This window comes from Typopeltis vanoorti, chromosome 25 (assembly GCF_054136105.1).
Source record: "Typopeltis vanoorti isolate ZY-2024b chromosome 25, IOZ_Tvanoo_1.0, whole genome shotgun sequence".
Lineage (NCBI taxonomy): Eukaryota > Metazoa > Arthropoda > Arachnida > Uropygi > Thelyphonidae > Typopeltis > Typopeltis vanoorti.
Window position 1 is genome coordinate 25,540,985 of NC_143573.1, and position 14,871 is coordinate 25,555,855.

At 35.2% G+C, this 14,871-nt stretch overlaps 1 protein-coding gene across 1 annotated transcript in view; it reads right to left on the bottom strand.

The window, feature by feature from the left end:
- Nucleotides 1-14,871, bottom strand: part of LOC150092609 (inactive phospholipase C-like protein 1) — a 571,653-nt gene that overhangs the window by 512,231 nt on the left and 44,551 nt on the right. The window contains exon 3 of the mRNA XM_090414457.1: nt 4,572-4,778. Coding sequence (XP_090270583.1) covers nt 4,572-4,778 — 207 coding nt within the window. The remainder of the gene's footprint in view (nt 1-4,571; nt 4,779-14,871) is intronic.

A 14,871-nucleotide genomic window follows, 5' to 3' on the forward strand; every position in this document is an offset into this window, starting at 1 on the left:
CCTCACATCCATCTGCATGACCTTTCTTCCCACATACTCGTCCTCCCTCCTCATCACATGACCAAACCATCTCAATCTTGCCTCCTGTATTTTCACAACTTTCACCATTCCCCTTACATAGTCATTTCTCAGATGATCCTTTCTGGTCACACCGCACATCCACCTAAGCATTCTCATCTCCGCTACCTCCATCCTGCTGATGTTATTTTTCCTCAGGGCCACAGCTTCCAGTTTCCATTTAACGAACTAAAACTATAATGTAATATTTCTCACATTAATGATGTCCTTTTTTTCATCTAGCTATAAGGCAAAGAGAAAACTCTGTTAAAGCATTTGGAAAAAAGACAAGTATTTATTTAAGTCCTTATCTGCAAGATAAGGACTTAAATAAATACAGGTCTTTGCTTTCAAAAAACAACATTGCTTTTAAAACTTGAAAGCAATGTTCCTTCTTTAGCCAACCCAAGCAAACATTTTGTAAAACTGCAAGTACTAAATTAATTTGCTTAAATTAGCATAGCTACAAAAATCCATTTTACAAGTATTCAAGTGACTAGTAGTCTAGAGAGTAGATAATCTAAACAAATATGCCTCTACAACTTGCTGAGATCAATATCAGTTTATCCATAAGGCAAAGGCTAAAAGTAATCAATTAGGGTGTATTAAGCTGGAATGAATTAAAGTAATATTGGAGACATTGGAGAAGTTACTAAATAAATAAGTGACAGGTATGATCTATCATATAATTCGTTTTGATAGTATATTAAAAAATTTACTGTAAATTAGAAATTCTGAAAGCCAAAATTTTGTGTGTGTGTGCAGTTAATATGCATGTGCACTCCATTTTTGACCAATATCTGTGTGTGTGTGTGTGTGTGTGTGTGTGTGTGTGTGTGTGTGTGTGTGTGTGTGTGTGTGTACGCACGCACGCACATGCATACAACTTAAAAGGAATATTGATTGAGAGCTAAACTTAAGAAGGTATATTTATTGGACATCAGATTAGTGAAGTATTAAAATGATGAAAAATTTAACAAAGGTCACAGTAAAATAGAAATAATAGCCCAGGAAGTGCCCAAAGACATTACTAAAGAATTTTTAGCAACACTGAAGCTGAAAATTATCAAGAACTATTTGATCAACTTATAATGAAGTAGTACAAGATAAAAATATCACTGAAGATTTGCTTTCTTCCTTCTCCTTGATAACTTTTTTTTTTAATTTTCTTATTCTAAGTACAGTAAAATATGCAAAGACTTTCAGGAATTTCAGCTGTTGATATTAATTTCACAAAATAATTTTTTTCTATGAAAATTTTATGTATTAATTCTGTGCTAAAATATATGGAATATATTTTCATTAATGATATAGGGAAGGATCTGAGAGGAATGGTTCATTTGTTCGCTGATGATGCTAAGTTGGGTAGGGCAATAGTGAATGCTGAAGATGTCAAAATTTTGCAGAATGATTTAGATAGATTGGAGGTTTGGGCTAAGGAGAATGGATGTCAATTTAATGTGGCAAAATGTAAGGTTATGCATTTTTGGGGTGAAAAGATTAGCAGCAGTATATCACATTGGTGGAACTGTACTCCAGGAGATTGATGAAGTCAGGGACTTGGGTGGATAGGGAGTTGAGGTTTACGGGGCACATCACAAAAGTGGCTAAATCAGCTCATCAAATCACTTGGATGCTGAAGAATACTTTGACGAACAGAGATAAGCAAGTTATTGTTCCTCTGTATCGAGCCTTGATAAGACCCCATCTTGATTACTGTGCCCAGATATGGTCACCTAGGTTGCTTCTTGATGGGGAGGAGGTGGAGAGGATCCAGAGGCAGGTGACCAAGATGATAGCAGGTCTATGGAATGAATCTTATGAAAACAGGTTGAAGATTTGTGGATTGCAGAAATTGGTTGACAGGCAGAAAAGGGGAGATATGATTGAGACATTCAAATTGCTGAAGGGTTTCTATAGGATTAATTCAGAGGATATTTTTGAGAACAGGACTGGTGGTGGGAGGACTAGGGGACATCCATGGAAGCTGGGCAAGAGTGTGGTTAGTAAGGGTGTTAGAGCTGGGTTTTTTACTTTTAGAATGGTGAATAAGTGGAATAAGCTGCCTGAGTCTGTTGTGGGTGCTATGACAGTGAGTGAGTTCAAGGCAAAGTATGATAGATACTGTGTGAATGTCGAATAATTGTGATGGACATGATGTTTAGGGCCTCCCTTGATGAGTCTAAGGACTCCTTGGAGTTGCCCGTAATAATAATAAATATACCTGGAATTTGAATCCATGTTGACCAGTGATTTCTTCTATAATTCAATACTCAAGCGACTGTTCAGTTTATAGTACATTAGTATCATGGATAAGCAGAAAGTTGAAAGGGAGAGAAAAGAACCTTACTAAATTGGTTTTAACATTCTGCAGCAAAGGAGACTGTTCCAAAAAAAGGCAGTAACAGAAGAAAGGAATGAATGAAAAAGCAAAAAGTTTGGAGTTTAATAGCTGTTGCACATACTTCAATAAATTTTGAAAAGCAGAGAAATTATTGATGACAATTCTGATAAATAGTGACCATGGAAATATTTGCAGAATATGCAAGAAATATAATAATACGAAATAGAATATGAAGTAGAAATATAACATATAAAAAAAAGGGAAAAAAATAGTAAATGCCTGTGTGAAATGGTGGAGTGAACTGGTGAGAGTTAGGTCATTAACCAACTAATTACATTCTTCTATACTGAGTCAAGTATTTTAAGGGAGCAAGTAAGGACACCATCCCCAAATGTTAGGAGAGTATTAATTGGATGATGTGTTAAAGTAGTTATAATAGCTGTTCTGAGGCAAAGCAATACCTTCACCAAAAGAGAAAATGAATTCTTCAAAAGATCAATATTTGTAATATGTTTATACCAGCGAGACTGGGAAGATTCTTAGATAATCCCAAGAGAAATTTCATCTTGTGTAAAGATCTTACGGATTATCATCCACCATTGCACATAAGGTGCATCCAAAACTAGCAACTCAGTAGCAAAAGACACCATATGATTGGAATTTACTTGACAAGCCTTTGTGCCAAAACTGATCAAATGCTTTAATGATACAAAAAGCAACCATATAAGATTCTCCAAATCACTTCCATGTCATTTTCCAAATGATAGGCAACATAAGCAAGCAGATCCACTGTTGATTAGCAGTGGAAGAATCCATCCTGGCAATCATTTATTAATTCAGAGGTTTCAAGGAACCACAGAAGTTGTGTTAATAATTTATGTCATTACTTTAGAAAGACCTGAAATGAATGAAAACTGATGACAAAATCCCCTTCTTCTGAAAAGACTAAATATAGGCTAATTTCCAAGCTAATGCAAAGTGACATAAAACATCAACTCTAGAGCACAAACCTTCAAAACAATCATCAGGACTAAGAAACTTATTAGTATGCAAGGAAGGACAAGATTCTTCTGCTCTTTTCTGAAAATAAAAAAAAAGGAATGCTGCATGACAGGAGGGCATGTATCAACATTATCGAAGCAAGAATTGGAGGGGGGGGGCAGAATAGTTTCCCCCCTCATGAGAAAAAGGCAGTAAAGCAACTTGATTGTAAATTAAGTGGAACAGGGTTGAACAAGAGTTATGGCCAATAGCTTTAGCAACTGACAAGAATGCATGGTTGATGTTCGGACATGACGCCAAGTTTCCTGCTTTTAGTCCTTTCAAAATCAGTTTTTGATGTGTTGATAATTTGCTTTCAGCTATTTTGGACTTTGGTATAAACAAAAAAGGAAAACAGAATTTGATGAAAGCCAACTGCGATAAGACTGATTCTTCTCTTATAGAGCCTTGGTGCATTTCCCGAACCAAGGCTTAGAAATGAATGGGCAGTGAATTTGAAGTGAAACAGAGAATAAATGTTTCTATACTAATAAGAATTGCTTCACTGATTCAGTGCAAATGTTTGGATCAGGACTGAATATAATTCAATCCTGATCCAAAAATTATGTGAGTGTTTCTCCATGGAAGAAACAAACAACACCAGGTTGTGGATCTGAAGTGCTGAATTTGATAGTGAAGCAGAGATTTTTATCCAAAGATTAAAAATATATAAGTTGGACTCTCTAAGAAGGATTATCAGAGCAAACATGCCCAAATACCACTTTTGAGTTAATTACAGAGTGAGCAGTGGTCAAAAGACTGAAATTGGACTTTCTCTTAGTAAAAGTAGATGCAGTCTTGCAGACTAAAGATGAAAATGTGCATTGCTGGTTAAATGAAATTAAACTAAGACCACGTGTTTGTAATGAGAATGTGAAAAGTTTTTGGAGATTTGCCATGTTTCATATGTAATATTTCTCTTTGCTACACTTTTCATGGTTGTTAAGGTGATTTGAAATTGAGAGGGACATAGAATACACAGTAAGATTCTTATTAGGCCATACACAGGGACAATTTCACATAACTCTTCTGTTACATAATTTAATGAGAAAATTACTTACAAATTGTTTTTTATTGACTAAATCATAAAACTTAAGAAAAATATTTATAATTTATGGAGTTAACTTACACCTAGAGGCACCAATAAGAACATTGAGACCTGTGACCCAGATGTTTGCTTCTTCAGGAGTGGATGCTATTAAGTCCAATGACTCAAAATTCTCATTATATATAATGGAAAATGCACAATCTTCAGAGTAACCACCAGTAATTTCTCGACTTCTAAGGACATCTGTGCTCTTTCCCATTCTTACTTCACGCATACACCTAATGGGAACTATCATATGAAATTACTACAAATAATGTAATTCTGATTAATGAAATAAGATTAACATGATGAATCAAATGTTCTCAAATATTGGAATTCCATACCCCTAGTAATATATATACACACACACACACACACACACACACACACACACACACACACATATATATATACAGGAATACCTTGGTCATGCAACATGTTATGTTCCAGACCACTGACATACGGTAAATTTTGTCTTATAGCAAATCACTGCCCTCTCTGCTCTCCCCAATTGTTAAACTATTACATGCATCTACAGCATTTTTTTAAGCAGTCATATATGTGCATAAATAAAGCATTTATTTATGTAACATATGCAAACAAAAAATTCATAATCATTTTCACAAATGAAAATTATTCTGAATGGTTTGGTTTGAGAAAACACACTAACCAGTTTGGTCATCGATCTACATCATTAAAAGTTTTTCCCATTTCAGCAATAACATTGTCATGTTTATGAATAACTATAGTAATAACTGATGTGGCACTCTTTACTTCACTTATAATTTCATCTTTGTTTTTAATAACTGAACAACAGTTGTGCTAGGTAAGTTTAGACAGCAGCCTCTCTCAGTATCCACTACACCATCATTACAAAATTTAATAATTTTAATCTTAGCATGAATGTAATAGCTTTACATATAGTCTTCTTTTCACTGGAGCATCTTTGAATTTTATCTGTCATTATTAACAATAATAAAATAAAATAATAAACAGTTTATAATTCACAGCGAAACACCAAACCACTGAAAATTAGCAAGCAACAACATCATAAATAAACTGAGTTCGCAAATACTGTACATTGTTTGATTCACTGTGGCATCATAAATGTATGAGTGGGTTGAGGTATTACTGTACATAAATTTATTTATGCTGATAACTAGTGATTTTATTAGGAAGGTATGATTAAAAGAGCACATTTATCTATTTATATATTAAATAAGTTAATGAAATTCAAAACTGTTTCAAATTTTTAAACAATCAAGATTTTTTCAACAAGAATGTGCAAGCTTGCTTGACTTGATAGGACTAAATACAAAAATGAAAAATAAATAAATAAAAATAACTAATACAATCAGGATTCAAAATCTTAGGGACATCCTCATGCTAAAAGGTGTGTGTGTGAGAGAGAGAGAGAGAAATAACAGGCAAAAGTTATAACCCGAGTATCTTCAAATGGGAGATGATAGTGAAGAAGAGGCAGGCCAGTAAGAGAGAAACTAAGGCCACATGCAAGTGTCTTCTTGAGTGTAAAAAATCAAGCCAATGTTAAGGCATATAGCTAAACACAATTGAGAGAGATAACAACCTAAAAAATTCAAAAGATATGCTAAAACTGGCTAAGCACCTATGAAATAAACAAGGACCACAAGAAGTTTATCTAAATGCAACAAGCAAGAGATGTTCTGCACAAAGGAAAGATAACAGCAATCACTGAGGATACTCTGTCCAACCAAAACAAGCATCTACATGTAAATTGTAAAATGGTGCATGAGTGATGAATTTTAAATTCTTTTATTTCACATGAACAGAAGAAAAAGATCATGACAACATCAAGCTATGAATTTGCCATACTTGATCACAACAATGCAAGGTGAGATGTCGAAAATAAGAGTGAGACAGGAATAGACAGTAATGAATCTTTTCTTAAAACATACAATGGAGAATTTTATCCAACTTCTCAACAAATCATGGCCTCAGCAGTGCTCCCACATGCTATTCTGACCACCACATCCCAGGCACAGCAGACTTGGCAGAATAGTGGCAGCAAACTATTTTATTTACTAGCTCATTAGAAAATCTCTCAAACATTACCATTAAAACCATCTAATACCAATCTGCAGAATAACTGTTTTAAAGGTGTACTCTCAAAAGGAAGAAATATTCAATCTCTACATGTATCACATAAATCTGAAAATATCCACATTGACTGCTGGAAGAAATGGGACAGGGGGAAGAAAGCAGCAGACTGGGTGACCTGCTCTGCAATTCAAACATGGTTTATGGGCACTTCAACCTTCCAATAAGCAAAGTGGTAGGTATTTTATCAGGTAGAGAAATGAAATTCATCTACTACCTAGGTTTGGCTCTTCCTATAAGTGTATGTGGATGCCACACCTCAAGAGCTATTTTGGCAAAATGGAGCAGTCTCTTTTATAATAACTACTGTAGTCTCAAAAAGATAAAGTTAAATGAGTTTTTAATTGAAGGATATTAATTTGGCATACCTGTGTGAAAAGTTTTTGAAGGTAAAGATGATAAAATAACTTGGTGCAAGACTTGATCAGAGCTGAGATGGTACATGATTAAAAAGGTAGTAGGCATAAGATAATAATAACAGTGTAGAAACACACATTCAGATAGTCGAAATATATGAATAAAACTAATAATAGAAAAAAAAATAAAAAATCAGTACCAAAAAGATGAACCATACAAACTAGGAATTCAAAAGAAGCGAAAATAAATAAAGAATATATAAAAAACATGTTATATAGAACAGCTCCCTTCATGTTGCCCATAGACTTCCGACAAAAAGAAATCCAAAGAATCCTCAATAACCTCAACAGAAACAAGGCCACTGTATTAAAAAATTGTGCCCCAAAGCTAACACCTATCCTATATCGCCTCTTCAATCTATCCTATTCAACTGGCATTTCATGCTGTAGGGTAACTGGCATTACCCTACAGCATGAAAGCAGTTCCACATTCAGCCCATCCCAAAGAAAGGTGATAGAAGTCAACCAACAACTACCGTCCAATTGCTCTCACTTCTGTTCTCTCTAAAATTATGGAGAAGGTTGTCAACAACCAACTCTTGAACCATCTAAAGTCATATCAACTAATCAATGACCAGAAGTATGGATTCTGCCATTCGCAATCTTCAGTTGATCTTGTTGCTGCCCACCTCTGGACGCAAGCCATGGAAATATTTGGAGAAACTCACATGGTTGCCCTTGACATTTCAAAGACATTTGGTCAGATTTGGCACAGGGACCTACTTAAACTGCCATCATATGGTCTGCCTTCCTCACTCTACAACTGGATCACCAACTTTCTCGCTGGTCACTCAATACATGTCATGGTGGATGGTTTACTCTCCTCAGATTTTTCCCCACTAATGCAGGAGTACCTCAGGATTCTGTTCATTCATCCACTCTCTTTCTCTTGCATATAAATGACCTGCTCACTCAGACTTCCAATCCTATCCGTAGCTTTGCTGATGACAGTACACACTATTCCTTCCCTTTTCAACAATCCTTGTAGTGCTCAAGTATTAGTATCCTGTCTGATCTCTCACAAAAAAAAGCTCACATCCTTCCCCCTTACCTTCAGTAATATTGAGGTATCCAAACATGATAAGATTTCTCTACTTGGACTGACCTACACCTCAGATCTTTCCTGGCACAACCACATTTCAACTATAGCTTCCACAGCTGCCTAAAACCTTGTTTTTTTTTTTTTTTTTTTGCACAAGATACAACTTCACACCTGCTAACTCTATACAAAGCCCAAATCAGTCCAGCCATGGAATACTGCTCCCATATTTGGGGTGGAGCACCAAAATCCTCCCTAAGATTGCTCGATTCTATCCAGAAGAGGGCAATCCAGCTAATTAGTGATCCCTATTATGGGATCTATAATATTATGATGGAGATGATTGTAATAAACTGAGAAGGTGGCTTAAAGCAGTGACTTGGCATTAGAGGCTACATTCTAGAGGAATCAGACTGCAAGAGAAGTATTCAAAAGATATCTGAAGGAAGCTATATCTGAATGCATTCCTGGAGTTAGTAAAATTGCAATGGGATTAAAAATGGATGATTAGCACTTTAAAGCAGAAGCTGCATAAAAAGAAAATGTAGTGAGAAAGAGTGATGATGAGACTCAAGGAGCAGCATCAAGAGCAGGCTAGGAGAATGATGGCACATGGTGAAGAAAGCAAAAAAAAAAAGATTATAACAAGTTAGCTGAACTAACCAATAGAAATCCAAGAAAATTTCAACATTGTTTAGCAAGTGAAAGGTACAATGACATTGAAAAAATAACCTTAGTGAAAGCAGATGGCAGAAAAATGTCAGAAGGCATTAGAAATATCTGAATTGTTAGGTGTTCAATTTAGGAAATGATACATTTCGGGAAGACCAATTCACTCTCCAGATACTTAGGAAGAGGAAATGGATGAAAGAATCAAGATAAATAAGTTGGAAATATTAAAGCTATTGCAAAAGCTTGATTTGAACAGTATAGTGTACAGGTATCCCTTGATTAACGCGGTTAATTAATCCCTCTATGTTACCGCGTATATCAAAATCGCATTAATCAAATCTAATAATCAATTGTAAAAATTACAATTCGTCCATGATCGATTACTGTATTAATAATTCGTTTTATATGGTACTCTTTTAGGAAAGATAAAAAATGAATGCAAAGTAAATGTTTAATAAATACTTGTACCTACATTATTTACTGCAATTTTTTTTTTATCAAAAGAAGTTATCAAGAGTAGTTTGAACAGTTTTTAGTTTTTTTCTTATTGGTATAAATTCTACAATAACAAGCAAAATGAATCTCCAGACCTTGGAAAACAAGCAATAAATCATAAAGAAAAAACTGCAAATATAATACATGATGGTAAAAATTAAGTGGATATTGAATCCAACATTATTTCATAGCCGAAGATAGAAACTACAAGAATTTCATGCCGAATATATAGAAACTAAAAGTTTCGGCAGATGCAAGCATAAACAACCTTATGGACAACTCGTAGTAAAGGTGGAATAAGCTCCAGACACTTTCCTTAGTACTTTCCATAATGTAAAGCTCCTAGAGGACATGTATGATCAATAAGCCTTTGGCTCTCTATTTCAGTAATACATGATGGTTTATTTATTTTCAGTTACAATCTAGAAATTATTGAACAAAGAATTAAAAAAAATAAATAAATAAACCATACTATAGTGACATCGGAGATCGCGGTATCTCTCAGATACCATTTACTGTCAAATATCACAAACCTTGACATAACATGTGTTAAACCAAACTGACAACAAAAAACAGTGTGGAATATCACTCGTAACATATGAATGCACAGCTACTCATGACCTAAGCTATACACTGAATTGCGTAAGAATATTTATATTAAGCATTTTGCATGTATCTGTCATATCAGCTGCGAGCTCCGAAGGGTTAAAGGTGCGTTAATCAAAACTCTTGCCATGTATATCAAGGGATTGTCGTAATTAATTTCACTGTGGTAATCAAATCCCGTGTTAAGCAAGGGATACCTGTAATCAGTTGGGATATTGGCCCAAAAGTTGAAGCAACGTGCAAGAGTCAGCTACTGCTTCTGACTTGGTTGTTCAACTTTAGTCTCATCACATGACTCCTAATAGGGAGAACAAAATATTTTCATTACACAAGGAGTGAGAGCTATGATTGATGCAACAAATTATAGACCAATCTATATTTCTAGTGTGATTATCAAGGTTAAAAAAAAAAGCTATTTAGGAACTGCATCCAAACAGAAGACAGGAGAAATGGATAAGGAAAATGGGTATACCATGATACTTCTGGATTTTACTAAGGAATGTTAAAGAATTCCACATGTGAAGTTGTTATACAAACTCAAAAGGGATGGCATAAAAATGGACTTGTGAAATAAGAACTGAAAACATCACTTTCTGATACCTATCAATCAGCTACTCTTATCTGACTGACAGGTATCAGAAAGCAGCATATAGTACTGAATCTAAAAGAAGGAGGTGGAGTATCACAGTGTGTGCTATATTTGAACTATCATTGTTTAATTTGTATATTAATGATATTGGGAACAAACTAGAAGATGGTATCCAGTTATTTGCTGATGATTCTAATTGGGGAGAGGGGGTAATGGATGCATTTGTAACAAAATCACCTCCACAGTGACAGACTTGAACAGACTAATTCTATCGAAATGTTGAGTGTCAATTTAACATTTCAAGGTCATGCATCTTGGACTGATGGATGACCTTGAGCATCAGATTAACCACAGTGAGATCAATGTGGGTGAAATATATTGCTCCTAATGCTATTTGTATCCATCATATTTCAATGTAATATCAAAAAGTATTACAGTTTTAATGTGCACTTTGCATCTATGGCAACTTTGATGTGTATACACATCAAGGCTGGCTGGTTGAGTGGTTAATGGAAATTTGTCTGCATATACACAATGAAAGTAGAAACTTGGGTTATGATGGACAAAGAAATAAAGTTTAGGAGGCATAGTATTAAGGTGGTTAAGGCATTTCAGATAATTGCAATGTTAAAGAGAGCACACTGACTTGTTAAAGAGAAAAATATAAAATAAAATTATATATATTACAAGTCCACATCTGTGCAGATATGCTTGTGTCAATGTTCCAAGAAGACTTAAAAAGATTAAGGGAGTAATCATGATAAATGGCCACTGGAATTTTATGAGGACAGATTGCAAGAATGATCTTCAACATGTGAAGAACAGATGTGGAAGAAAATATGACAGAAGTTAGTAAGGAGATCATGTAGTATAGATGTGAGATTTTGCAGCTCATGAAAGATGAGAGAAATCAAGGTCATCCTTAGAAGCCGACTAAAGGTGTGGTCAAGAAACATGAGGTTCAGGTTCTCTTCATGGCATGTGGAATTGGCTACCTTAGATGTGTGCATCTTCTGTTAATAGATCTTCAAGAAGAGACTGTAATAAGTACTAAAGCAGGAGTGACTAGACAGAGCCTTTCCCCTTTGAATCCTTGAACACCTTTAATGTTCAAGGATTCAAAGGGGGTGCTATGATTATATAGCAACTTAAAGGTGCTATATAATCATAGCACCTTTAAGGTGCTATGATTATATTATCAAGATCAACTTTTACCCAGATCAAAGCTTAAAAACAGAGATCTGATCATATTACATGATTTCTTGAATATTTATTTTAAAGTAAAAGTGATTAATTTAAATTTGGTCTAAATCCAACTTGTTCGGTTTTTCTTAGCCTTTTCCAAAGTACGAGAAAATGTTAAGAAAAATTGGTTACCAACTGTCTAAAAACCTGCTTCAGATTAACCTTTATTTGCATCACCTTTGGAATATCCAATGCATGTTGGGATTTAAAGTATTGATATACATACTTCTGATTACATCAGCCCCCAATGTTTTCTACCATTGTTCTATCTTTTGTTATTTAATTTTTTTTTCAAAAAAATTAGATCCAGAATCTTGTTTTTATATAATTTCAGTGATCTCTAATTCATTTTATAGTATGCTTTCTTCCATTTCTAAGCTTTCTCTCATAAGTGCCAGAACAATTTGCCTTCATGATATTTTTTATATTACTTCCAAAATTATTATTATACAGGTATCTCCATGGAGGCAGAAGACTCATTGTGGGTCTCCCACAATGAGATTTTGTGCATAAAGGATCTCCAAACCATTATGCACAAAATATCTCATACCTCTTCTTAATGCATTCATTCATTAATTCATTCACTGACAGGGAACTCATAACTAATACTGATAATCCATTCCACTCACTCACTACTCTCTAGGTAATAAAAATTACACACCTTTATTAACCACACTATTACACAACTTCTAAGGATGACCAGTAGTTCTCTTTCTCTCTCTATTTGTCATGTATTGGAAAATTTTCTTGGTGACAATCTCATTGAATCCCTTTAGTAACTCATAAGTTTATCATGTTCCTTCTCCTCTGCCTGTCAACCAATCTTTGCAACTCACACACACCTTCCACCTATCTTCATAGGTGGAAAGTGTGCAAGGTATGTACATCTCCTGATCCCCAAGATCAGCCAAATCTGTGCACAGTAGTCAAGATGAGGCCAAATCATAAAGTCATAAAGAAGGATAATAATCTCCCTATCTTTACTTGTTACTGTTTTTCAACATCCAAGTCATCCTTGTTTTTTAATATTTTATCAACTTCTGAAATATGCAATCTGAACTTCAACTCTGTCCACCATTACCTCCAAGTCCCTAGCCTCATCAATTTCCTGCAACAATCCAGTACCATCAATGTGATACGTAGTAACCTTTCAACCATAAGTGCATAATATTACACTTTGCAAAATTAAATTGCCCATTATCCTTCACCCACACTGTTTTTCAGCATTTAGTCAACTTTGTGATCTACAAGGGTGGTCTGAAAAGTTCTTGGCCGAACAATGAAAAAACAGATTTATAATTTCAAAATTATTTTTATTTTTCAACATAATCTCCCTTAAGACTAATACATTGATTCCAGCAATGTTCCAGCACCATTATACCATCCCTGTAGTGGTTCTCAGTAAGATCTGTAAAAACTCCTCTACAGCTGCAATCACCTCTTGATTCGAAGAAAAACGCTGACCAGTGAGGAAGAGTTTTAGTTTTGAGAAGAGATAGAAGTCAAAGGTAGCCAAATCTGGGGAATAGGGTGGATGTTCCAACAATTCATAGTGCATTTTCCCATTGCCAAAACACCTTTGTGTTTTGGGCAGGTGCATTGTCCTGATGAAAGATGATATTTTTCTTTTGCAAACCGGGTATATTCTTAAGAATTTTTTCATCTAGTCTGGTTAAAAGATGGGAATAATATTCCTCGGTTATTGTTTTACCCTTTTTTCAAGATAATTAATAAACAAAATGCCTTTAGCATCCCAAAACACCAATGCCATGACCTTTCCTGTTGATGGAACCGACTGTCTTCTTTGGCACTGAACAGCCAGCTTCTGTCCAATGTTTTGACTGCTCTTTGGATTCTGGTATGTAATGGTGAATCCAAATCTCATCCATTTCATTTCATCTCATTCATTTAGCTTATATGCTAAAAAAGTATAACCTACACACAGCATATAAGCCCTACTGCAAACTTGCTACCCTTATCCGTTCTACGAAAGATCAGCTCCCTCCTCTCTCTCTGCCTGGAGTTTACAAAGTACCCTGTTCCTGTAGGCTTGCGTACTTTGGACAGACAGGCAGATCAGCATCCATCCGCCTGGAGGAACACAAGTCGTACATCGTTAAACACAACTATGGCCATTCAGGCTTGGCTGACCATGTTTTGGACACCACCCACAGAGTATCATGGAAGAAAACCACCATGCTCCACCACAGCAAATTCAAGAAAGAGAGACTATTCTTAGAAGCAGCAGCAGCTCTCAGAAACCAACCAAATCTTAATAAATACGGGTGCATTAAGCTTCCAAAGATTTGGGAAACACTCATCACCAGAGGTCCCACCTTACATTCCAGGCCACCTACTACCGCCCTTAGAGGGCGCTCCACCTAGATAGGACTTTAGTGTCACCCACGTGGTTGGGTTTAGTATTGTAAGTTTTTGTGTGCATGTTACATTAATTGTTTTTGTAATCCCCGTAGATGTCCTAGTGACTAGGACGAAATATAGGAAGTATTAAATTCTATTTTAATTCTTTTTGAGTGTTGTAAAAAATCCATTAAACCTCCAACATAAATAAAGCTCCAAGTACTGTTCAGAGATTATCATGTGAGTAAGTTTCTGATCTGTTGTGAGCAAGCGCATCGCCCATCTTGTGCAAATCTTTTTCATTTGCAAATCATGCAAAATATATCCTACACGTTCTTTTGGAATGCCTATAGTCTCAGCAATTTCACGCACTTTAACTCGCCAGTCATCCAATAACATATCGTGCACTTGATCAATGATTTCTGGTGTTGTTACACTTTTTGGATGTCCATCACGTGGATCATCTTCAAGACTGGTACAGCCACATTTAAACTCAGCAGCCCATTTCTTAATTGTCAAAAATGAAGGAGAAGAGTGTCCATAAACTTTTATGAACTTCAAATGAATTTCTTTTGGTGTTAAACCTTCTTTTACAAAGAATTTTATAATTGCATGATACTCAATTTCATTTGTTATAGACAACAATACTCAATTGTTGTCCCATTTCAAGGGATATAGACAACACTTTTGCTTCAGACAGCTGTATAAAGCAAACTACTTGATAGAATGAATTGCCATTTCATATGGATGCTTATGACAGATGTACCAACTTAGAAAAAA